The 25,628-nt window shown below is 36.7% G+C and overlaps 1 protein-coding gene and 1 pseudogene across 1 annotated transcript in view; one reads left to right on the top strand and one right to left on the bottom strand.

The window, feature by feature from the left end:
* Nucleotides 1–22,998, top strand: part of ZNF300 (zinc finger protein 300) — a 28,914-nt gene extending 5,916 nt beyond the window's left edge. Inside the window, exons 2-8 of the mRNA XM_045521772.2 lie at nucleotides 9,014–9,164; nucleotides 12,611–12,906; nucleotides 13,662–13,788; nucleotides 14,483–14,526; nucleotides 19,016–19,142; nucleotides 19,373–19,468; nucleotides 20,665–22,998. Of these exons, the coding sequence (XP_045377728.1) occupies nucleotides 13,755–13,788; nucleotides 14,483–14,526; nucleotides 19,016–19,142; nucleotides 19,373–19,468; nucleotides 20,665–22,223 (1,860 nt within the window). The 5' untranslated portion in view covers nucleotides 9,014–9,164; nucleotides 12,611–12,906; nucleotides 13,662–13,754 and the 3' untranslated portion in view covers nucleotides 22,224–22,998. The remainder of the gene's footprint in view (nucleotides 1–9,013; nucleotides 9,165–12,610; nucleotides 12,907–13,661; nucleotides 13,789–14,482; nucleotides 14,527–19,015; nucleotides 19,143–19,372; nucleotides 19,469–20,664) is intronic.
* Nucleotides 1,993–12,723, bottom strand: LOC141575573 (protein phosphatase 1 regulatory subunit 12A pseudogene; annotated as a pseudogene).
* Nucleotides 22,999–25,628: the final 2,630 nt, after the last annotated feature.

The following is a 25,628-nucleotide window of genomic DNA, read 5'->3' as shown; positions in this document are numbered from 1 at the left end:
TTAGTTTGTAAAAATATAACAGTTTTTTGAAATAATAGAAGGATATTAGGTTTGTCTTTCATAGCCAGTAAAATGTCATCCACATAATGAAAACAGCTTTGTGCAACGGTAATGAGAAAAAACAATTTTTTATGTCAATAACAATTAAGGGCCAAGAGTCAGGAATAAGTGAAGGATTGGGTAGCCCCTTCTGTAAGGGTCCCATAGGTTGCATTATAGCATTTATAGCATGCAAATCTTGCAATAACCTCCATTTAAAAAAATTTTTTTTTCTTGATTACAAAAACAGGTGTGTTTCAAGGACTAGTAGAAGGTTTTAAATGACCCAACTTTTGTTGTTTTGCAACCAGTTTTTGTAATGCTTGTAGTTTTTCTTTAGAAAGGGGCCATTGCTCCATCCAAATAGGTTGTTGTTGGGTCCATGTTAGAGCAATGGGAATAATATTTGGGATAGTAGCAGCAGTCCCTATTAAAAAGGATCAATCTTTAAGATTAGGTTTTACTGAGCAAGAAGGTCCTTGCCCCACAGAGTGCAGGGTATTGGTACTATAAAAGGAGTTACAAAGGCCATTTTATTTTTAGGCCCTCGGACTTTTAGTGGGTGAGAACTTATTTTAGGTGCCATTAGTCTATAAACTCTTTGTACAGTAACATCAAATTTGTGTTTTTGCCAATCAGAAGGCCGATGAAAACTAGAAATAATAGTTTTGTCTGCTCCTGTGTCCAATAACCCCGTAAATTGCTTTTCTTGTATTGAAAGCCCTTATCTCCTCTATTATTTTTAGCAAATTTTTGAGCTGGTAAATAAGGTATTAAAATAATTTGAGCAATTTGAGACTGCTTAGGAATAATGTAATAAGAGGCATGAACAATAATTTTAATTTCTCCAGTATAATCATTATCAATAACACCAGGTAAAACTGTTAACCCTTTTAAGCCCACAGATGATCTCCCTATTAACACTCGAAAATACCCAGAAAGTAAAGGTCCCCAAACTCCAGTAGAGATTAAATAGGTTTTATTGCTGTTACTTATCAACTCATTATCAATAGTATCTAAACTTGTGCTCCCGGGGGAAGCTGCGATGAGGTCAGAAATGGTGGGATGGGACTTTGGCTGACAGTGATTTCCTATATTTGTTTTTGAGGGACACCTGGGAGGGTTCCCCACTTTGAAATAGCCTTTAAATAAATCCTCTGTTGTACTGTCAGCTGCTGTCCCATGGTTAGTTCGTGGCGCGCCTGATAGGCTGAAAGTCCCCGATATAAATTTTTCCCCTTACTTACACGTAGTCGCCGCGCTGATATCACGTCGGGGTTCACCAAATGTTGGTGTCGCGATATTATGTACACATAGACACCGTATGCGGAGAGAGCTGATGGCTACTCTGAAGCTTTATTAAGCTACACAGCCTTATATAGCAAAGAAGAACGACAAGGGAGATGGTTAACAGGCAGTGTCTGGCTCAAGGTCAGAAGACCCTTTATGTTTTGGTAAATCACGTTCGTGTTGGCACCAGCGAGCCTTACAGCTTATCAGGGCAGAACATATGAGAAATGGCTGCTTCACAACATTCTTCTTGGACTCAGGCGGCTGTGCCTGCCTTAGGTTGCTCCCCTCTGGGGATCTTACCCGTCCTTGGCTAACCAGTCTTTTCTGAGTCTGCAGCTTTTTATAACTTGTTTACCATTCTGGCCCAAGGCTCGTTCCTTTGTTCCCACAGTCAGGGGCCTACAGAGGTGTAAACTATTTCTCAGCTATTTTTGAAAAATCATACAACCCACTTCTCAGCACCTGCCTTAACATGAAACAATGGCCTTGATACAAGAAAAAAAATTAAGCAAGTGAAAGAAAAATCCCAGATAAGTGGGCATTTGGCAGGATATCCCAAAAGTGGTCGTCTCCAGAAATTCTTCCCAGGTTTCCAGTGACTTTGAGTTATGGTACCCTGGGTTACAAATATGTGAAATTCCATTACTTGCTGCTTCTGAGTTAATTTGTAAAGTTTGCAATGACTCTGATCAAGGCCCCATTTTCATCCTTTAGGCTCTGGTTTTCTGCGTTAGATCTGGTAACATGTTGAGCTCGTCTTTCGATTCAGATATTCTCCTTTTTAGAGCTTATTTCCCTTTCCCCCCATTTCCATTAATAACCTATCTGCAAATCTTTCTTGTCGCTGGGTGGTCTTTTCCATTGGAAATTTAAGACCTGTCCGTTTTTTAAGGTCAGTGGAGTCACCCCTTTCTAGCCTACTACTTTTAAATCTTTCTTTTTTCTAAGTAATGGTATGATCCAGAGCAACCCGGCAAGGAATCACACCAATCACGAGCTGACATGAAACCTGTTTTACATCTAGAAATGGAATCCGAGTTTCTTTCTTATTGGAATCCTCTTCTGCATCTGATTGTTGTTCTTTTTTATTCTCATTGCTGTCTTCTGTCCCAAATGAAACTCCCGCGGATCTTTTGTTTCTTGATCACGGTCCTTCTCTGATTGATTTAGGCTGTGATTTATTTTCTCCTTTCCTCTCTACTCTCTTCTCTCTCTCTTTTTCCTTTGTTAATCTTCTGGAATAAGCAGAAATTATACCTACAAGATTATTTGGCCTGTTTAGTTGACTTGAACCGTAGAGTGAACTGCTCATGGTAGAAGGTGAATAGGGTGGAGTGGAACTTGAGGTTGATTCTGGTCTATTAAGGCTGATAAGTCTCATCGTATATTATATCCTGGAGTACTTTTGCTTATATTCATCTTCTCTAGATGTTTCTGATTCCTTCTTTTCTTCTTGCTTCTCTTTATCTTGTTTCTCTTTTTCTCCATTTTCTTGTTCTCTAATTTGGGTATAATGATTCTTGCTATTGTTTTTTTCAGCTTCCTGAAGATCAGTCATTGTCACCCCCCTGAGTTGATCTTCTAGACTGTCCTGCTTGTGTAGATCTTGCTTTCCTTTGAGATTCAAACTCTTCATCTTGAACAGGAGTGAAGTATGACCTGCGTGTCTCCCTAAGCTCTGATGTGGAGGAAGCAGTGCCAGCAGCAGTTGTAGTCAGGGTTATTTGCTGGGGGAGTTTTGATTACTTATTCAGTCTCCTTACTGGCTTTAAATCTATTCAGATTTTCTATTTCTTCATTATTTAGTCTTGCTAAGTTTTGAGTTTCCAGGAATTTGTTTATTTCATCTGGATTATTCAATTTGTTGGTGTACACTTGTTCATCATAGTCTCTTACAGTCTTTTTTAATTCTGTAAAATCAGTTGTAATGCCCCCTCTTTCATTTCTGATTTTAGTTATTTGAATATTTTCTCTTTTTCTTAAGTCAGTTTAGTTAAAGGTTTGCCAATTTTGTTGATCTTTTTGAAGAACTAACTCCTGGTTTCATTGATTTTCTCTGTTGGTTTTTATTGTCTATTTTGTTTATGTCTGCTCTAATCTTTATTATTCTCTTTCTTCTGGTAGCCTGGAGGAGCAGACACTCTTAATTATCATCATACAGTATTTTATCACATTAGAATTACATTGTATTATGACACCGTGTTCTTAGATGACTGATTAGATCACAGTTCTCTAAGACTAGCAGACCTCCATGTGTGACACCCCCAAGTATTCCTAGTTATCCTTGCTTTATTTTATTTTTTAAATGTCACTTTTGTAGCATTGTAGTTTATTTTGCTTATTGTCTGTCCATCTTGGTAGCATTTAAGCATGACTGGGGCAGGAATATTTAGCTATATTAAAATGATATAGCTCAAGTTCTAGAAGAGTGCATGACACATAGTAGATGCTCGCTAAAAATTTGCTGAATGACTAAATGACAGTGTGAATGAACAGTTTTACTGGTTTAACAACCTGTGTGGAATTACATTCCAAAATTTTATAGATCAGAAAGCTTATAACATGTGGATAAACTGGGATTAAGAATGACCAGAATAGAAATGAAGACCAGAGGAAAAAGGTATTTTCGTTTTGGGGAGATAATCTAAATCTTTCTTATTTGCTCTGGTACTTGGTGAGAGTAGGGATAAATCTGTATGCTAGTAAGAGGAGTGTTCTCAAAAGCCCTGAGGTGAAGGTGAATTGGGGAAGAACAAGAATCTCTGAAGTGAAATGAACGAGGGGAAGTGGTTTATAATGATGTCAAAAAAATGAGGAAGAAGCAGTTAACGTAGGGCATCTTAAGGCATGGTATAGAGGTTTTGTTTTTTTTTTTTTAAGCAGATTTATTAAAGTTTAATAGAGAAACAATAAATCACACAGTTTGATAGCATTGGCATATGTATACACCAGTGAAACTGTCAACACAATCAGGATAATGAAAATGTCCATCATCTCCCAAAATGTCTTCTTATCCCTTGGACATTTCTCTTCCCCTACTGGCTCTCCGCCTTGTCCCCCCAGGCAACCACTGACCTGTTTTCTGCCACTATATAGTCATTTGCATTTTCTAGAATTTGATATAAGTAGAATCATAAAGTGCATACTCTTATTTTTACTGATTTTTTTCACTCAGCATACTTATTTTGAATTTAATGTAATTTTCTGTGTGTATCAAGAGTTCATTCCTTTATTTTTCATTTAAAAAAATTTATTTTTGGTGGGAGGAGGTAATTAGGTATATTTATTTGATTTTTGTCTTTTAAATGGAGGTACTGGGGATTGACCCCATGGCCTCAGGCATGCTAAGCTTGTGCTCTACCACTTGAGCTCTACCCTCCCCTCTAAGAGTTCATTCCTTTCTATTGCTGATTAGTATTACATTGTATGGATAGTTTATCTAATTGTCTCTGATGGACATTTAAGTTAACTTTCAGTTTTTGGCTTTTACAAATAAAGCTGCTATGAGCATTCCTGTGCAAATGTTCATGTGCACACGTTTTGGTTATTGTATGTTGTATGCACGCATGCCTAATACTTATTCTCTTGGACAAATATTAGGAATGGGATGGCTGGATCATCTAGTTAGTGAATATTTGACCTGAGAAATTGCCTGTTTTCCTAAGGGATTGCACCATTTTACAGTCCTACTAGCTGTGTGTAAAAGTTCACTTCTCTACATCCTTGCCAGTACTTGGTAATAGTAGTTTTTAAAATTTTAGTCATTTTAGTAAGTGATTAATGGTATCTCATTGTGATTTAAATTAGCATTTCCCTGAGGACTAATGACATTGGATATCTTTTCATGTTCTCATTTGCCGTCAGTATATCTTTGGTGAAATGTCTGTTTAAATCTTTGGCTCAGTTTTTAATAGTAGTTAGAGGTAGTTAGAGGTCTTCATATTTTCTGGCTGATGTTTCTTTATTAGATATATGATTTGGAAACACTTTCTCCTAGTCTGTGGCTTGTCTTTTCATTCTCTTAAGTGGTGTCTTTTGAAGACCAGAAGTCCAATTTATCATTTTTTCTTTTATGGTTCATGCTTTTCTTGTCAACTAGGAACCATTTGCCTAATCCTAAGTCACATAGGATTTCTCCTACATTTTATTCTGGGAGTTTTATAGTTTCAGATTTTATATTTAGGGCTATGATCCACTTTGAGTTAATTTCTTTGTATATATTACGAAGAATGGATTGAGATTCTGTTTAAAACATAGATATCCCATTATTCCAGCACTGTTTTTTGAAAAGGCTATTCTTTCCCCAACAGAATTGCTTTTGTTGTCATTATATCAGTTGGCTGTATTTCTGAACTATGTATTCTGTTTCATTTATCCATTTTTTTAGTCTTTACACCAATACCACACTCTCTTATTATTGTAATGTGTGTATAGTAAGTCTTGAGATCAGGTAGTGTTAAGCCTCAAACTTCTTTTTTTTTTTTTTTTTTTTTTTTTTTGCAAAGTTGCTTTGGTAATTCTTGGTTCTTTTCCCTTTTATATGAATATAAAACTGTCCTTTGCATATAGGGACAGTTTTATTTCTTTCCCTGTCAGTTTCTTCTCCAAAGTTTGCTGCAGTTTTGAATGGATTGCGCTGAACCTGTAAATCAATTTGCAGAATTTGACATTACAATAGTAATGAGGCTCTGAAACCTGAACATGACATAGCTCCTTTTATTTAAGTCTTCTTTCATTTCTATTAGCATCATTCTATAGTTTTCAGTGTACAGGTGTTTCACATCTTTTGTCAGATTTGCCCCCAAACCATTTGTATTTAAAAATTCTACTGAAGATGTTTTAAATTTTAATTTCTAATTATTTATTAATAGTATATGGAAGTACAACTAATTATTGTATATTGATCTAGTATACTTCAACCTTCCTAAGCTTACTAATTAGTTCTAGTACTTTTTTTTTGTAGGATACCTTGGATTTTTCTATATAGATCATGTTATCTACAAATGAATATGATTTTTTTCCTTTCCAAACCAGGCATTTTAAATTTCTTTTTTTTTTTTTTTTACCTTATTGCACTAAGTAGAACCTCCAATACAATGTTGAATAGAAGTTGTCTGAGTAATTCCTTCCACCTTATTCTTCATTGTTAAGATTGTTTTAGCTATTCTAGGGCCTGTTCCTTTCCATGTAAATTTTAAAATAGTTTTGTCTAAGTCTATAAAAAAGAAAACTTGCTGTGATTTTTAAAAGAAATTCCTTTAAAGCTAGAGATTAACTTGAAGATAATTTAAATCTATATTATTTATAGTCTTCAAATCTGTGACCATGGTCTGTCTCTCCAATTACTTGATTTCTTTCAATGGCATTTAGTAGTTTTCTTCTTAAAGATCCTACATGTTTTGATAAGTGTAAGCCTTTCAGTTTCTTTGGAGTGATTAAAAATGGTTTTATGTTTTATTTCCATTTCCATGTTTTTAGTATTAGTATATAAAATATGATTGATTTTTGTGTTGATCATGTATTCTGTTACTTTGCTGAACTCAGTTGTTAGTTTTAGGCATAATTTTGGTAAATGCCTTTGGATTTCCTACATAGACAATCATTTATGTCATTTGCCTTTGGGAACAGTTTTCTTTCTTTCCTTTTTGATCTATATGCTTCTAATTTTGCTTTTTTCTATTTTTATTTTTATCTTATGTATTTTTTATTGAAGTATTGTTGATTTACAGTGTTGTGATAACCTTACTTTCTTGTGTTATTTTAGTGGGTAGAATTTCCAGTACTATGTTGAATTTCAAGTGGTGAAAGCAAACATCATGGTCTTGTTCCTGACCTAAGAGACGACTTGTTCAGTCTGTCTTCATTAAGTATTACATTTTCTGTGTGTGGTTTTTTTTTTTTTTTTTTTTAATTTTGGAGATGGTCTTTATTATAATGAGGAATTCCTGTTACTATTTTGCTGAGAGTTTTATTCATGCATGAGTGTTGGATTTTTGTCAAATGCCTATTCTTTGTCAATTGATACGGTTGTATACTTTTTCTTTCTATCTTGTTGGCTCATAGGTTAACTGATTAATTTTTAATTTTGAGCCAGCTATGAGTACTTGGAATACATTTCACTTGGTCATAGCGTATAATTCTTTTAATAGATTGTTAGGTTTGGTTTGCTAATATTTTGTTGAGGGTTTTTCTGTGTAAGTTCATGGGTGACAATGGTCTGCAGTTTTGATTCATCGTACTATTTTGGTAATAATTTCCCTATAAACTAATTTGGGAAATACTCCCTTCTCTTCTATTTTCTGAAAGAGATTGTGTAAAATCAATGTTAATTCTTTAAATTTTGGTAGGCATCACCAGTGAAATCATCTTTTCTTTTTTGCAAGGTCTTTAAGAATCAGCTTTTTACATAGTTATAGGACTCTACAGATGAGTCCTTTTTCATCTTGGTTGAGTTTTGGTGTTTGAAGAAATGGTTCATTTTTCTACCTTGTCAAATTTATGAGGCTAAAGTTGTTCATAATATTCTCATATTATCCTTTTAATGACTATAAAATCTATATTAATTTGTTACTATTCAGGTCTACAATTTCCAACATCTTTTTTCATTCTGATCTGTTTTTTTTCCTTTGATTGACTTTGCTCTTCATTATGAGTATCATTTTCCAGTTTCTATAATAATAGATTTATTATTGTTATAATAGGTCAGGAACAAGACATGATAATTCTTGATTTGATGGCAGACGTAAATTTTACCTTGTGGGTGCTAAATACTTTTGTGTTCCGATAAATATTTTTGAAGCCTTTTTCTGTAGTTCAGTTAAGTTACTTGGAAACAGTTGTTAGGCGGCACCAGAGCAAGATTTGAATGTAGAGCTAATAGTTTCCCACTATTGAGGCAAGGCCCTTCTGTGTATTATTCCCAATGCCCCATGAATTATAAAGTGTTCCAGTCTGGCTGGTGGGAGCAGGCATTAATCTTGGCTTTTTGTGAGCTCCAGTTACTGTTTACTCCTTCCTTTCTGGTGTCTCTTTTCCCAGACTCTGCTTTTCCTTACATACATGCACTGACCATTACTCAGCTGAATATCTGAAGTGGACCCTCTGCAAGTCTCTGGAGCTCTCTTTCTGTGCAGTGTTCTCTTTGGTCCTCTGCTCTCTGAATACAGCTGCCTTGGTCTCTCTGTACTGTTAGTTCTTTCTCTTCCACTATGGAAGTCCGCTGGCTCCTGCGTGGGTTCCCTTTTGCTGTGTTAGGTAAAAAGGATTAGGTATTCTCCCTATCCCTTCTATCTTATTTCCTTTCTGCCTCGGGTAGAAAGTATCTAAGATAGCTACCAGTGATTCCCATCTTCTGGTATTCGTGGTCTTTTGTAATAATACCCTCCGCATAGAAGCAGCTTCTAATCAATAGAATATGGTAAAATTGAGGGGATGTCACATATGTCATAAGGTTATGAAAGACTGTGACTTCCATCTTGCCTACAGACTCTTCCTCTTGTCTCCTTAAATAAGCAAGTTGCAAGTTGAAGAGTCCTACGTGGCAAAGTACTGTGGGTGGCTTCCATCTAAAAACCAGCAAGGACACAAATGCCCTTAGTTCAGCATTCCTTGAGGCACTGAATTCTGCTAACGATCATGTAATTGAGCTTGCAAGTGAGTATTTTCCCATTTGTATCTTCAGGTGAGAGAGACTGCAGCCTGGGCCAATACCTTGATTATAGATTTGTGGAAGACCCTGAAGCAGAGGACCCAGATAATCCATGTCCTGATTCCTGACCCACAGAAAGTGTGGAACAATAGATGTGTGCTGTTTTAAGCCACTAAATTTCGGGGTAAGTTGCCACTTTTCAATAGATAACTAATAGTACCTTTTGGAGATTAGATTTTATTTGATGGCTTATTCTTCCATCATTTGCTTTTTATTTTTATGGTAAGCATATATACAGTTGATATTTATTATTCACAGATACTGTATCTGCAAATTCACCTACTTACTAAAATGTATTTCTAACCCCAAAATCAACGCTCACAGTGCTTCTGCAGTCATTAACAGACATGTGCAGAGCAGCAAAAAATTTGACTTGCCCCTTGCGCACATTCCCAGCTGAGGTTAAACAAGGGGATACTTGGCCTTGTACCAGCTCTCATACAGAAATGACTAGAGGATGGAGACGGTAGGGGCAGTGCAGCATAGTGCAAGGAACTCCAGCTCTGAGGCCAGTTGGACAGGTTTTAAATCTAACTCTGGCCCTAGTTGTTGGAGTGACCTCAGGCAAATCACTTAACTCTTCTGAACCTTGTTTTTTCTTTTGTAAAAAAAAAAAAAAAAAAAAAAAAAGGAATCCACCAAGATGAGTTGTTTTTAAGATTATAATCTTCAGTTACACAAAGCTGTAATTGAAGATTATAATGTATTTTGTTTTTATTTATTTCCCTTTGGAGAAGTTGTTCAGTATTCACTAATTATGTGTTTGCAGCAACTTAATAGAACATAGCTACCGTGGATAACAAGAATTAACTGTATACATACTCATTTTTACATTTTTAAAAACTAAATGGTAACAGCAAACTATTTTCATTTTTTCCCTACTTTTTTTTCTCATATAACATTATATCCTAAAGTTACCTCCATATTAGTGTGTAGAGTCATTTCTCTCTGTCTCTCTCTTATAGCTGAATAATACTGTTTCATATGTATACCGTAATGTAAACCAACAAGACCTCTGTTAGTAGATGTTCAGGTTGACTGCTGTCTTTTGGTATTAAAAATAGTACTGCAATAAGTAACCTGTGTATATGTATATGTGTGTGTGTGTGTGTGTGTGTGTATTTTTTTTTTCCGGTGTATCTCTGAGTTATATTCGTGGAAGTGGAATTTCTGAATTAAAGGGCAAAAGCTTATATGTAGTGTTGTAGTTTTAGAGATATGTCCATACATTCTTTGATAATCCTCCTGTTAAGAAGTGAAACTTATTTCCTATCCCTTTGATTGTGGGTATCCTTAGCGACTCACTTGTAGCAAATATAGAAATAATGAGATGTCATTTCCAATTTAGGGTATAAGAAGACTGTGGCTTCCATCTTAAGTGTACTCTCTCACTCTCTTTCCCTTGACTCACTTGGTCTGGACAGAAGCCAGCTACCATACTATGAGGCAGGCTTGGGAGAGGGAAGACCCCTACTGTGACATGAAGATAATCATGTAGCCTAAGAAGTGTCCCCACGGAGAGGAACTAAGCTTGAAATTGAAATTCTGAGGCTTGTCATCAGCCACTAACTGAGTTTAGAAGCATAACCTCCTCCATCTGAGCCTTGAAATAACTGCAATCCTGGCTGACAGCTTGACTGCAACCTCATGAGAGACGAGACCTGAACCACCCTGCTAAACTATTCCTAGATTCTTAATTCCCAGAAACTATGAAGAAAATAATTACATTTATACTTTCAAACTGCTAAATTTCAGGTAATTTGTTATAAAGCAACAGATAGCAAATACATACAGTTTTGCTAACTGTTGCCCAATCTCCTATATAAGGGCTATACCATGTGTCTGTCCCATTAGTAATATAAGAAAAGTTCCAGATTCCCATGGCCTTACTAACACTATGTATTTCTAGACTTAGAATCCTTTTTTTAACAAGCTAATAGATGGAAAATAGTACCTTACCATGACTTTAATTTTTCTTTCATTATGAAAGAGGCTTTCTCTCCCTTCAACTTCTTTTTAAATGAAATATTAGCTTATGCTTCTCATCAGTCTTAGGATAAAGAACTAATGTTTTCACAATTTCTGCCTGGTTCTCCATGATTTGGCCCTTTCCCGTATCAACTTCCACTGGCATCACTGCTTGAGGATTCTGAATTAATCGTTACCGTACCCTTAGTGTGTAATATACAGTGAGTGACTACACTGTCTTAAGCACAAGACATGCAATAAAGATTGATGTAACTGTGGAAGTTTAAACTGGAGTGATGATAGTTGCCCATTTCTTACCCTTATCTTTGTCTTGACCAAATGTTAAGCCTCTTTCCTCCCCACATACCCTAAATTTTGGCTTGCCCCCAAGTTTAAACATACACTAAAGAACTAAGGATATGCGGAACATCCTTCCTCAACGGGTTTTTCTCAGAATCTGAAGGCCGTAGAAACATTTCCTGTTGAAGTGCCCTGGTTTTGCCACTTGCACACCTCCACCTCTTGAAAGTACATGTTAACTCTTCTTACCCCTCCCTGTTAAATAAAAAGCCTTTTTCTGTTTGATTCTGTGAGATGCTCGCAGATTTCTGAGATTAGTGCATTCTCCCTATTGCAATCTTTCTGAATAAAATCTCTTCATATCTAAATCCAGATGTTCTTTTATTTGCACGGAAGACATAACTGCTAATATAAAATTGATGCTCATTTAATTACACACAAGCCAAAAATAAATCATGGGTCTTGTAAAATCTGTGATGATTCAAAATTGTATCTGTTCATGCACATGAAGATCAGTTTGTTAGTGTGCATTTTAAAAAAAAGTATAAAAGGTTGATGTAAGGTAAAGGTTATGTTAACAAGTGTTGTAATGGTTCATTTTTTTAAGCAAGCGATCTTTTTTCCTGAAATCTCTAACTACCTCACGCTCTTCCTCTCCTTTTCTCCTTCTGTTGTTTTGGTGTCCTCTGTCTCAGCCTGCCTCTGAGTCTCCCGTGTTGTGTCCTGTCCCGTAGCTTCCCACTTTTGTTTCTGTACTTCCATTTTTCACCTTTCAGTCTCTCATCTCTCTTCCTACACAGGCCTCTCCTCTGCCTCCGTTATCTTTCTCCTAGTCTCTTGATTCTCTGCATCTCCGCTTCCCTGTCTCTCAGTTTTACTTTTTTTCTTCAGTCCGCCTCTGCAGCTTGCTACTGCAGTAGTAATTTCCCCTACAGAATTCCTTATAACTGTTTTTTGCGTAAAGTTCATCATTATTGTGGATTCTCGCATCTCTTTGCCCCCTTTTCCCCACAGTGGAAGCTCCCGGGAGAGGACCGTACTATTTCGTGTTTCCACCTGTCTCGGCAAGTAGAATCTCCCGATATAGGGCTGTACCTTTTACACTTTTAAGTAAAGTCTCCAGAGAGAATATTTTACCACTTCATATTCTTGCTCTGTCACCAAATGCAGTTTTCTAATAGATGACGTTATCTGTCAAATTTCCTGCCCAATCCTCCTGTAAAGGCTTTCTGCAAAATTTTACACATTACTGGTTTGTATAATCCTCCTTTTTGTCACCTTTCCCCCACCCCGCTGCCACAGTGGTACAGCCCAGCCTCGGGTTCAGCGTAAACCTGGCTCCTCCGCTTGTACGGAACTGGCCGGCCTCTCAAGATGGCGGCTCCCTGTGAGGCACAGCGCACGGGGGCGGCCATGTTGCCTCCTGAACAAAGCACCGGAGGATGCGGAGTGGGCAAAACCGCCCGGTAGGCCTGGGAGCGCCGCGCTTTGCTCACCCAGACAGGAAGCGGGAGAGTTTGCCACTATGGATGTGACAGCCGTCCCGGGTTAAGCTGCGACGGGCGTTTCTGGATCTGGATCTGATAAATGAACCGCAGGTCAGAGGGCGGATATGTGTAGTGATGAATGAGTCTTTCGGATTGTAATGGAACGACAGGGGTCCGTGAGTGTCATTGATTGGATGTTTATGAAGTTCCTGGCGGGGGTGGGGGAAGGTATGTGGGAATAGGGTTGGGTTTATTTGAGAGTCAGAGATTGGGTGAGCTGCCAGATTAGTAACTGGATAATGTTGTGTCAGTGACGGGGTTGTCTGTGGGATCAGAAATGGCATGAAGGGGAACTGACTGGTGGAGATGACTGTGTCGGGGATTTATGAGACTGAGGAATCAGTGATTGGTGAAGGGGGCTGTGGACTAAATGACGGGGCATCCATGTGATTGTCAGTGATGTGGTGAGCTTGGGGGAGTTCTGAGGGATGTATGATAGGTAGGCCGAGGATGCAGAGGTTTGGAGGGAGCAGTAACGGGATCAGGGTGTCATGCTGATCAGCCCTAATATTTTAACGTACATTACATTTACACAGGTAATAAATAAGCAGCCTTATAGGTCAAATCCCTCCTCAATCCACCATTATGCCCCTAGCCTGGTGCCCCATCCTCCACAAAAATGATAATTTTGAAACAAGACCAAACAAATCAAAAAAGATAGGATTATTACGAAAAGTGTAATTTTAGTCCCTCTTCTTTCTAAGTTTATTGAAATCATTTTATATCTTATTCAAAAAACATTTATTGAGCAACTGCTGGGTGTTCAGAGATGAGTATGACTATTTTTCCTGATTGTTTCCTTCCAGATCTAATTTGACAGAGCTTGGAATACCCCATATAAAACGGCCTCCGTGGCATGGGAGCACTCACTTCCTCTGAACAAGTTCAGTCATGTCTGCATGACTTCTTCTGGGACTGAGAAAGATTTACCAGGTATGTACCTTCCTGCATTACGGTATATTCCCTTGTTGGTATCGATGGTTCCAACATATCTCCACTTTTATATGCATTTGACCATACTGTTGAAAATCAGCAATAAAAGTTTAAACAGAAAATATCTTAAAATTAACAGTTTGGTCCATGAAAATTGATTGGTAGGAAGGTTTGCTCTGTTTGCTAAGAAAGAGGGGAAAAAATACAAGAGCTCTTGGGAGATTATCAGAATTCAGCTGCTGATTCTTTTGGGGGAACAAAGGAATAATACAGACCTCGGTTTTCCATTTGGTCATTGGCCATTCTTATTGCCTGGGAACTTTATCTTTTTATATCTCTATCTGTCCATGTTTATTGCCTTATGAAAACATCAGAATGGATTTGCTGGTTCATAGAGGGGGAAAATAAGTTGTCAATAAATCAATATGAAACATATCTTCACATCTATACAATTAAAAAACTTCGTCCAGGTTCCATGTGATCATCATATGTAGTCATAAGAGGACTTCCTTCACATGACACTTGCTGATCCTCTGTAAGGACCACACAATCTTCTCCCACAGGTTGGCCTATCATCTACCTGACTTCTGTGGTAGTTGTTTCTACACCGGTGAACATGGAAGCTGCAGTCTGGATCTGGTCTATGAAAACATCCTTCTGATTGCCAGAATTTTGAAAAATTTTGTTTTTTCAGGCATCTGCCCTTTTAGAAGAGAGCAGAAAATGATGAAGTCCCACGTGAGTTGCTTTGAGTTTTAATTTTTAAAATTTCCTTTTTTGGTTTTCCAAACAATCAAGTGGAAAAGTGAAGACAGCTAAAATTTGGATCAGGGAAAAGGTAGCCAAAGTAAATATCCAGACCTAGAAAGAGTTGCAAGGTAATATGTAGATAAACCATTTTTAAAAATTGATGTACCAATTTTTCTTATCTTTCTTGCAAGTGTCATCAGTTACATGATTTGTAGTGCTCTAAAGAGAAGCAGATAGATTTCCCACGGGAAGATGTTATTTCTTTCCAGATAAGACTAGAACAGATTTCCTTTTGGGGTCTTTCTCTAGGTGATAGAGTCCACAGTGTTCTCACTAACACTTCTGTAGTAAATGCAATAATAAATTTCTTGTAGCTGTATCCATAAAGTGATTTCTTTTAGAGGGAGGTTATCATAATGTCATAGCCAAACTCTTTAAACTTTATCCTTTATGGCTGGAGTCATCAAACTATTGCCTGTGGGCCAAGTTCAGTTCTCCAGCTGTTTTTATAAATGAAGTTTTATTGGCAGTACAGCCATGCCATTTGTTTACATATTGTCTGTGACTATTTTTGTGCTACAAGGGCAGAGTTGGATAAGTACTATATGGCCTGCAATGCTGAAAATATATACTTTACTGAAAATGTCTGTTGACCTCTGCTTTAAAGGACTAGATTGATTATAGAGGCTTCTTATTGTCCAACTTTATCCACTGATAAAATCTGGATAATGGGTACATTTTGAATGGTCTTCCAAAATATATATTTTTCTCAAAAGGCAGTTCTTAAAATATAATTATTTGACAAAACTTTGGAGAGTAAGGGTCCGTGCTGCTCTGTACCCTTTACTATGGTTTCAAAGTTTGTAGGATTACTGCCCAACTTGAGGCCAGTTTCTTCTCTGCATTTCCGTTTTTAAAAGTCTATTTTTTTCTCCCTGCCAGTGTTCACTATTTATATGGTATAAAGATTTTAACCAAATAAAAAGATAAAAATTTAAAAACTGAGAGACCTTTTAAGTTCAGCTCTTTTCCTCTGAGATGATTAGTGTTAACCATTTGTCTCTAACCTTCCAAACCTTTTTCACTGTAAGTATAACTGTGATTAAGTGTGTATATGTGGTAGTACAAAGGGTGTACTTTATTTTCTCATCCTTTTCTTTTGAGAAAATAATGTTACAGTTTTGTCTTGCAACTTGATTTTTAATTTTACTGGCTAGTACAAAGGTTTTTGTATACATTTTGACTATCTTCCCATGTCAGTACATAGAATTCTCCTTTATTGTTTTAGCAGATGCGTAATATATCCTTGTGGCCCAGTTGACTGAGGTTGTTTCCTAATCTTAAAATGGAGATTATAATCCCCATAGGGTTGTTGTGAGGATTAAGTGAGTAAAAACCATGCTTAGAACTATAACTGGGGATGATTTGTTATATATATAAGTATTAGCTATTATTATTATTATTATTATACGAAAATTATTGTCAAATCTTGGAATCAGCTTTTGCATTAGGAGTTCTTTGGTATATTTGACAGTAGAACTTAGCAGAGTTCTGTTGTAAAAAGGCAGATTTTTTTCCTTCTTTGGGTCTTAGTAGCTTTAGAGTTGTGCTGTCCAATACAAAGCCACCAGCCACATGTGGTTATTGAGCACTTGAAATTGGTTGGTCTGAATTAAAGTGTGCTGTAAGTGTAACGTACTTACTGGATTTTGAAGATTTAATTCCCAAAAGCTCCTTAACAATTTTTAAAGATTGATCACATATTAAGATGATATTTTGGATGTATTAAGATAAATATATATTATTGAAAAAATAATTTTTTGAACATTGCTACTCAAAAATTTAAAATTACTTATTTGGTTGACTTTATATTTCTATTAGAGCTGCTTTAAAGAATGAAAATGGATTTTTTATTAGCCCAATAAATCTAGCTGTCATGGCCAATTAACTGATTATATGCTCATTCCTTCAGGAAGAAGGATTTAAATTTTTTCCTTAAGGTGCAGTAGCACAGTTGTCATTTTCAGACCTGTCTATCCTACCTTTCTTCCTCTAACACCTGCTGACTGCCCGTCCATCTCCTCCATCTTTTCCATTTTCCCATTCACCCAAGTTGTACAAATTGCATGTAGCAGATACAAAAGTACAATCTTCCACTGATTATGTACTACATTTTACTCAAAATTAACAACATTTATACATATTTAGTATATTAAAGTATTCTAATATCATTCTTAAAGCAGAAGTAGAATGTTAGCATTACATCTCTTTTCTTACCAGATTTCCTCTACATTCTACATTTATTATCTTTCTTGTGTTACTGTTCTTTAGACAACAAGAGTATTATTGACTAGTTCAGAAAACCATTTTTAACTAAACATGAACTTTATTTTCCTCTCTATAATTTTCATTCATTCCTTTTTAGCAAACATTTCTTGAGTACCAAATATATGTCATAGGCACTGGCTAGCTGTGGGATATCTCAAGATTTAGGCATGGTGCGTTCCTGAAAAGAATGAATAGAAAAACGGGGTAAACAGATGTGTAAAGTAACATTAACACATAAAAGTTCTATAATAGGGATGGGGAGCCAGCAGAGAATGGGGAGCAAACAGCTTTATAAGGAAGTTGAGAACAGGCAGCTTAAAACATTATTGAACTTTCGATCATGTAGGGGAGTAGGATGAGGGTGGAAAACAGCATTTGCAAAAGTAGAAAAGGCTGAGAATTTGAGGAAAACTAAAGTGGAGGGTGTTTCATGGAAATTTTGACCAAAGTTGGTATTAAGGCAATAAAATATGGAGGATCTTGTTTACAATATCAAGGAAAGCATTGTGTACAGTGGTCAAGAACACAAGCTACTGAGTCAGAATATGTGCTTTTAAATCTGGCAGTTAGTTAATTAGTCCTATATTCAGTGTGTAACCTCTGGCAAGAGGTTAAGTATCCACTGTAATAGCCTCAGTTTTCTCATATGTAAAGTAGTTTGTTATGAGAACAAAGTAAATGCTTATTTAGCAGCTTGATGATGTGAATAGGAGACTTGGTGTGGGATGAGAGAAACCCTAAGACTGAGATGAAACCAGATATATGTGCAAAGATGGAACCAAAGAGTCTTTTAGGTTGGGGAATGTTGATATTTCAAACAATATTTATCTTCTTTCTGAAAGCAATATTTGATAATAAGGGAATTACTGGGAAAAAAACTCAAAAACAGTTTAAAATAATAACAGATCACTAAGATTCCACTATTAGGTGACAACTCTTATGAACGTAATGGTGACATAATTAAAACAGTCAGTTTACCCTCCAGAAACATCATATGGCTTTACAGTTGTACCCAAATCCTTTACTTCAATGTCACATTAATAATTTGTTGTGTTTTTTTCATGAATGTTTCCTATGTATTTCTTGTTGTGTTTTTCAATATTGCTGTTATAATTGATGTATCTCATTATATTCTTAGCTATTGTGTATATATAGAACTGTAAGATTTAGGGGAAGCTAAGATTTTTTACCTATGATATAAGGCAATTGGATTATAATCTTCAAGAACTCTGACATTCTCTGATTCTCTAAAAGTGGCTTTTCTTTTTTTTAAATGTTATACTTTAAAAAGCCTTCTTTATAATTATTAATAAAAATCCTCCCAGGTTTTGTTTTGCTATTTTATAGTTTTTGGTATTTTTAGAGTTTAAATTTTTGCTCAATCCAGAATATATTTTTTCTATTTTTCCAAAACATAAGATATTGTTGTATTCATTTGCTAAGGCTGCCATACATAACAAAATACCACAAACTGAGTGGATTAAACAACAGAAATTTTTGTGTCATGGTTCTGGAGACTGGAAGTCAAAATTCAGGGTATCAGCAGGGTTGGTTCCTTCTGAGGGCTGTGACGAACGATCCGTTTCAAGTCTCTTTGGCTTGTAGATGATTATCTTCTCATGTCTCTTCATACCATCTTCCCTCTTTGTGTACTTCTCTCTGTTCAGATTCCTCCTTTAATATGGACATCAGTCATATTGGATTAGGGTCCACCCTAATGACCTTAATTAACCAGTTACAACTACAGTTACCCTGTTTCCAAATAAGGTTACTTTGTCAGGTATACTAACGATTAGGAGTTCAGCCTATGAATTTTAGGGTATACAGTTCAGCCTTTAACATGTGGGTTCAACATTATTCTTTTTCTGTTAACTGTCCAGTTGTTTCAGTAGTATTCATCGAATAATCTGTCTTCCTCAGTTCTTTGAATGCTGCCTTTATCACTTATTAATTTACCATTTGTATTAGATAGGCATTTTACAGTTTCCCTTTCAGTTTCCTGTTCTGTCTGGCTCTTCTTGCTGAAGGCAGGATTTTACATCATTTATCCCAAACACTCTGATACAAAACTAGATGTAGGTATAGTTTTGCATACTGTAGAAATGATGAGAATGATCACTTTAGATTGAACAGGAATATACTCTTACAGGGGTTAGTATCATTCAAGGACGTGGCTGTGGATTTCACCCAGGAGGAGTGGCAGCAATTGGATCCTGCTCAGAGGACCCTGTACAGGGATGTGATGCTGGAGAACTACAGCCACCTGCTCTCAGTGGGTAAGGGTGGCTTCCCTGGTAACTCAAACTTGTCCAGTAAAGTGCCTTTCCTTATCAGTCGCCATGCTTAGGTGGTTCCTGAGTATATGATCTTCATACCTTCCCAAATGGAGGTCATTAGTTTGCTGAGGGCCAAATGGACTACTTCAGTGTAGACCTCCTTAAACTGCACCTTCTCTTTTGCCTTCTGTGCAGTCTATCCCAATTCCTCTGTGATTTCCATTTAATAGGGCATCCAGTTTCCAAACCAGATGTCATTTCCAAGTTGGAACAAGGAGAAGATCCGTGGATCATAAAGAGAAACATGCCAAATTGGGTCTATCCAGGTGAAAATCAGGCAGATGGGAGACAAGGGAAGTGAAATATCAGTTTGTTTGTTTGTTTGTTTTACTTCATTGGTGTCTGATGCTTATGTTTGTCTCCTTAGTGAATTCTCTTATTCTTTGTTTCTGTGCTGAGAATTTAGTAGACACTCAACAAATAATTCATCAATTAAATAATTGTAAGCCTTTATAGGGGATAGCTATTTCTTATTGATCCTCCATGTATATAATATTTATTATATTTTTTATTAAATATTTATTACATTTATTTACTGTATATGTAACGCCTTTTATGAAAAGGTTTAATAGGCAATAGAAGGCAAATTCCTTCCAAGAGCATACATTGTACTTTAGAAGATAAGACCTCCAAATACATGGCTATACAAAAAAAAAAAGGTCAAATGGTGTTATTGGTTTTAAAATTTCAGAGAAAATTAGAATCTACAGAGATGCGATGGAATTTAGAAGGCATTTTCCAGAGCATGCAGCTGTAGCTGCTTTGAAGATATATTAAGTTGATGATGCTGAGGGAGGGGCTGAAGACAAACTGTAGTAGGGGTGGACGTGAAGAGTATATGAATAAAACCTTGTAGTTACAGACATATGGCTTTTCTTGGAGATCTTTGCCAGTTTTATTTGATAACATATAGAAGGAATTTATAGGGAATAGTAGGATTCAAGCTTGGATCCTCGGTGTGAATCTGATACTGAATCAATAGCAGGATCTTGGATTTTTCTGTTGTTTGTATTAGTTGTTAATTAGGAAAGTAGACTGAGGAGAGTTAAAGTATTGTGAATGCAGAAGGGACCTGTTTCTTTGGATAGTGGTGGCAGGGTCACCTAGTAGGTCAAGTATATATGTAGCAAATGGTTTGTAAAATGAATTCAAAAGGTGAAGAGCATTTCCATTCAGAAAGCAGGAGAAATGGGCAAAATCTAGAAGAGTAATCCAAAATTAGAGTGATAATAATTCAGGCACTTCTCTGTCTCTTTCAGGTCTAGTTTTTCATGAGTATTTCTCTTTAACATCCTTGTCTATCCATTCCCCTGATCATACTCTATACTGTACTGTCTTATGAAGTGGCTTGCCTCCATCCCTGGTTTCTGAATTCATCAGCTTCATTGGATCAATCTTTTGTTCCACTCCTCTGCATTGTTAATTGTTCTTAATGACTTTTATTTTATCTTCTTTCCTTTAGACAGGAAGAGTAACTTTGACAACCCTCAATCATGTATTTTGGGGTCTGTTTCCTTCCATAATAAGATACTGAAAGGAGTCACGAAGGATGGTTCATTGTACTCCATTTTAAAAGTCTGTCAAGGTGATGGCCAGTTGCAGAGATGTCAGAAAAACCAAGACAAACTTTTCAGGCAAGTAACGGTCATCAACAACCAAACAGTGACTTTGGATTCAGATCATACATATAACGCATTGGGGAAAATATTGCAAGAGTGCATAGAGTCAGATACTTCAAGACAAAGACCCCATGACTATTATACATTTAAAAAGAACTTGAAATCTAATACTGGCTTGCCTAGTTGTAATAAGAGCAGTTCAAGAAAAATCCCTGATGACAGCTTTGGATGTGGGAAGTCATCTATCCGTGGTGTGTCCAGTTCTGATCTTGAGAAAAGTCACAATGGAGTAATTCCCTATGATGGTAATGAGTGTGGAAACATTTTCAGCAATAAACAATCTGATACTCAGTATCAGAATGTTGAGATTAGGGAGAAAACCTGTGTATGTGTTACATGTGGAAAAGCCTTTGCTAAGAAGTCGCAGCTGATTGTACATCAACGAATTCATACCGGGAAGAAGCCATATGATTGTGGTGCATGTGGGAAAGCCTTCAGTGAGAAGTTTCATCTCATTGTACATCAGAGAACTCATACTGGGGAGAAACCTTATGAATGTTCTGAATGTGGGAAAGCCTTCTCTCAGAAATCATCCCTCATTATACATCAGAGAGTTCATACTGGGGAAAAACCGTATGAATGTAGCGAATGTGGGAAAGCCTTCTCCCAGAAATCACCCCTCATTATACATCAGAGAATCCACACTGGAGAGAAACCTTATGAATGTAGAGAATGTGGTAAGGCCTTCTCCCAGAAGTCACAGCTGATTATACATCACAGAGCTCATACAGGAGAGAAGCCGTATGAGTGTACTGAATGTGGGAAAGCCTTCTGTGAGAAGTCTCACCTCATTATACATAAAAGAATTCACACTGGGGAGAAACCCTACAAGTGTGCTCAGTGTGAGGAAGCCTTCAGCAGAAAGACAGAGCTCATTACGCACCAGCTAATTCATACTGGGGAGAAGCCTTACGAATGCACCGCATGTGGGAAGACCTTCTCCCGAAAGTCACAGCTCATCATACATCAGAGAACACATACTGGAGAGAAACCCTATAAATGCAGTGAATGTGGGAAAGCCTTCTGTCAGAAGTCACACCTCATTGGACATCAGAGAATTCACACAGGGGAAAAACCTTATGTTTGTACTGAATGTGGGAAAGCCTTCTCTCAAAAGTCTCACCTCCCAGGACATCAGCGGATTCATACAGGAGAGAAACCTTACATGTGTGCTGAATGTGGAAAAGCCTTTTCCCAGAAGTCAGACCTTGTTTTACATCGGAGAATTCATACTGGGGAAAGGCCCTACCGGTGTGCTGTGTGTGGGAAAGCATTCATCCAGAAGTCACAGCTCACTGTACATCAGAAGATTCATACCAGTGGTAAAATCATAATGAACTAAGCACAGACAAGCCTTTAGTATTAGCTCAAGCCTTAATAAATAACAGGAACTGGATTAATTTGATAAATTTGTGGAAGACATCTTTTTTATTTTTATTTTTATTTTTGTGGAAGACATCTTTATAGAGAAAAATTTTACAATTCATGTCTGTAGTATGATACCTAACTCAGCAAAAATGATGGAAAGTATTTACATAAATGAAGGACATTTTCACCATGGCATGTAAGACTTTCAGAGTTAAGAACTGAGTGGTCAGTAGAACAAATTGTATGTATAGAGTATTGTCAAGTTACATATTCCTTATTATACCACATAACAATAAACAGATTGTGAAATTGCTTGGCATAATTTAGGCTTTATACAGTAATTTGCCATAAAGGACATGAAGAAATCCTAAGTTAAAAAAATCAGTTCCTAGAAGTTGCATTATAAAGAGGGGCTTAGCATGACCCCTGAAGTTTCATGTCAAATTCTTGGACAGAGATGGAGAGATAGGTTCAGTATTGATCAGATCAATAAAGGTGGTAATTATGCATTTTCCCATCTCAAGCATATAATTTGACCTCTATCTCTGGAAGGATCCTGGACCTTGAAATTGATGCTTCTTGACCAGGTCTCCCCTTTACTCTGCCTTACTGGGAATATGGTATGATGAAAAGACTTTGATACTGAACCAGATGGTCTGGGTTTTAATCCTGGCTCAACTACTCAAAAGACTGTGTGACTTCAGGCAAGCCTACTTTACCCACCTGAATATTCTTATTGATAAATAAAAGTGCAATGTAGAGCACATTTTCAGTTAATATTAGTCATTTTTGTCTTCCCTCTCTATCCTCCTGTAACAGGATGCTAAGACTAATGTGTAAAAGCCACAACTTGCTTTGCAGTCCAGACATTCTGCTTTTATATCTTATTCCTATGACTGATTCATTTTACTGTCTTTGACCCTGGTGGCCTTGATTCTTGGTATGTTAAAGTGACATTTTATTATACTTTTATTATTTTTTAGATTTATATAAACTGTGGTGATTGCATATAAAGACCTTGTCTAATGTCTCTTCATTTCCTTTTTGAACCCTGCCCTGCAGCCCCAACTGTTTTCCCTGGGAACCGAGGATACTTACAGAGGAAAACCCTTGGGGTAAGAATTGATGCCTGCCATAGATCTGAGAACTTAATATGTCTAAAATATCTCCTGTCCTTCCTGTGGTCCCACCTATTCCTCTATGAATGACTTGAAATGACTCCTGCTGGAGGTACCCTGCAGGAGACCATACCTGGCAAGGAGGAGGGTGTCTGTATAGTTAAACATGGTTCACCCATGTTCAGATTGTCCTTTTCTTGTATAGTTTTAATATTAAGAAATGAACTAATTCTACATACAGCAACAAAGAGAAAATTTAAAGATACCATTTACATCAAAAATATAAAACACCTAAAATAAGTCTAATCATGAAGTGTGGGACCTTTACATAGAAAATTATAAGACATCACTGAATAGAATTAAAGAAGGCTTAAATAAATTGAGGAACTTGTCAAGTTTGTTGGCTGGAAGACTCAGTATTAAAGATCCCAGATTTCCCCAAGGTGATTTATATATTGCTGGGGAGATGAGGAAAAAAATAGAAATCTGAGGGAACAAGCACATTCACAAATATAAAGTAAGTGCATTTTATTACTGAACAGCAACAACAACAAAACACCACGTAGCATGCAGGTAGCCAGCAACAGGCTGCAAATTTCTGGTGGATTTTTAGCTCCATTTATATGGAATTAAAGCTACAGTTGTTTTAAATCATCCTGTCAATAAATGACAGCTATTTATTCATTTTTCATCCACAGTTACATTGAGCTTGCTCTGATGTCCTGATTTGCATAATTCTTTTTTTAATTGAAGTACAGGCATTTTACAATGTTGTGTCAGTTTCTGGTGTACAGTCATACATATGTTTTGCACAATTCTTTATCAAATTTACCCTGATACTCTGTTCATAATTCTCTATCAGTACCTCCTCCTGTAGTTGCCCGTGACACTGTATCTAGCACATGTGATTAGTCATATTCTTTGGCATTCCTCAGTAAAGTTAGATCAATTCAGTTTCCCACAATATTAAATACATCCCTTATCAAAACCCCAGTAACTTAAAAAAAAATGTGACAATGAGTGTGTATATGTCCATGAATGACTGAAAAATTGTGCTGAACACTGGAATTTGACACAACATTGTAAAATGATTATAAATCAATAAAAAAAAAAAGAAAATTTTCCCCTTAAAAAAAAAAAATCCCAGTAACTTAAAAAAAACCTTACAATTTAATTACAAAGTTACATGTGGAGATGCTAAAAAGCAAGAATAGCCAAGACACTTCGAAGAGCAAGTTTGGGGAATTTGTCAGACTGAGAGTTCCTGTAAAGCAGTAGTAATTAAGCCAATGTGGTATTGCACATGGGAAGTCAACTAGACCATCCAGACAATGGTAAAAGACAATCCAGACAAAGAAAATTACCTATAGACCCCTGAACTATGACAAAAATGGCACAGTAGAGCACTAGGAGAAACGTAGTAACTTGCTGGCTCAGTTAAACATCCATGTTGGTAAAATAAAAAATGAAAACAAATTTACCGCTTACCGTTCACAGAATCATTTCCACCTAATAGATGGCAATAAGTAGAGACCACGTAGGAAGAAAGCCTGAAAATAAGCATCTGTCTCAGTAGGTTAAATAAAAAATACTGTGAATTAAACAACAAGAAAAAGGAAGTGATAAAAATAAGACAAAAATAGAGGGAAAAGCCATAAAATAGGAACAACAGAACAAAAACATTGTTGATTGAAAAGATTAATGCTGATGACAAATTGAAACTATAATGGAGTAATCACACTTCAGGGGTACAAAAATGGTATCAGGCTGCCACTGAGGATCTGCACCACGGAGAACTTGAACTTTCTTTGAATTGTACCTGACCCCAGGATGCCACCAGCTGTATTTAGAACAACACCTGCCAGCAACCTTATGGTGTCAACGTCTCCTCTTGTAACTATGCAGCCATTTCAGATTCCAATCAGTTCTCGCTTAACAAGCACCTTCTTGCCAGCTTCAGTTACAATTCTTGATAAACAACTCATGGAAATAACTGTCACTTTGTGGCTTTTTGCCTTTATAAGCCTCCCTCACTTTGTAACCTAGCACAACACAATTCAAGTGCTTCTTGAATCTGTATCTCCTGGGCTGAAGTCCCAGAAACTCAAAATAGACATCTTTTTATTTCAATCAAGTCATCATTTCTGAAATTTTGGTTAACAGTGCCATTGGTAATCCCATGGCAATACAGATAAGAAGACATAAATATCCGTTATAAGCAGTGGAAGGGAACAGCCTCACTTCAGAATCTACAGATACTT

Source organism: Camelus bactrianus, chromosome 3, assembly GCF_048773025.1.
Source record: "Camelus bactrianus isolate YW-2024 breed Bactrian camel chromosome 3, ASM4877302v1, whole genome shotgun sequence".
Classification (NCBI taxonomy): domain Eukaryota; kingdom Metazoa; phylum Chordata; class Mammalia; order Artiodactyla; family Camelidae; genus Camelus; species Camelus bactrianus.
The sequence above is the reverse complement of the archived record's forward strand: the minus strand, read 5'-3'. Positions and strand labels throughout refer to the sequence as shown.